The following is a 998-nucleotide window of genomic DNA, read 5'->3' as shown; positions in this document are numbered from 1 at the left end:
TCTCATCTAATATTAGACTATATTAAAAATTTCCCCTTTACCCAAAAAATCTTTTATGGCTAATTTGCCAGGCTGGTGTTCAAAGTAGGACTTTCCATTGCCTCTGTTTGCTTTGAGTCTCTTTTAATGTAGGAGAGTCTCTTCTTTTATGATTTTGATTTATTGAAGGCACCTACACATGTCCCACCTCCTGTATTTGTTTAGTTGCTTTCTCATGGTGTTACTTCAGCTTGTCCTTTAACCCCAATATTTCCTATGAACCAGAAGTTAGATCTAGTAGCTTGAGGAATAAAAGTTTCTGACCACGATGCTTCAGAGGTGAGACTTGACATTTATCATCTCTGCTGGAGCTCTTGAGAGTAAAAGAGAATGTTAATAATTATACCAAGGCATAGTGTAAAGCCAGACTTTTCCAGGTAAACTAGGACAATATGATCACCCAAATAGTTGGTTGGTGGTGTTGGATACTTCAGTTTGTATTGTATCAGAAGACATTTAATATCTAGTTAACCCATCATTAGTATTTTAAATTGGTCATTGGATTAGAGTAATGACAGTCTGATTCTTCTGTTGTTTGGTTATATTTTTCCCTTTGTGGCTCAAATGTTATCTGTGTATTTAATATTAGGTGTGACGTTCTTCAGCATTATAAGAATATCCATTACCATCAGCATTCGCATAACAATTTTAGCAAAAATTGATAATCCTTGCCAGAATTAGTAATTCTGTTAGGGTTTGCAAATGATGGTTTTTAAATTTTTGTCTCTCCTACCTGCTGACATTCTTCTATAAAAATAGAGCTTTCATCAACAGGGCCAATTTTCATTACCTTGCAATATAGTTTCTGTTAGAAAGGCAGGATAATTTGATTCTTTTAACTACCAATTTTGAAAGTAAATTACTCGTAAACTTATTTTTAATGTTTTAGGCTTTTGCAGCCCAGGAAGACTTGGAAAAGACCAAAGAAGAGTTAAAAACTGTAATGTCTGCCCCACCTC

General features: G+C 34.6%; 1 protein-coding gene across 1 annotated transcript in view; it reads left to right on the top strand.

The window, feature by feature from the left end:
* RDX (radixin) overlaps positions 1–998 on the top strand; it is a 54,327-nt gene that overhangs the window by 45,192 nt on the left and 8,137 nt on the right. Inside the window, exon 4 of the mRNA XM_012659132.1 lies at positions 929–979. Coding sequence (XP_012514586.1) covers positions 929–979 — 51 coding nt within the window. The remainder of the gene's footprint in view (positions 1–928; positions 980–998) is intronic.

The sequence above is a fragment of the Propithecus coquereli genome, unplaced genomic scaffold (genome assembly GCF_000956105.1).
Source record: "Propithecus coquereli isolate 6110/MARCELLA unplaced genomic scaffold, Pcoq_1.0 Scaffold6, whole genome shotgun sequence".
NCBI lineage: Eukaryota > Metazoa > Chordata > Mammalia > Primates > Indriidae > Propithecus > Propithecus coquereli.
Note: the sequence above shows the minus strand (reverse complement) of the source record. Positions and strands in the feature narration are given on the sequence as shown.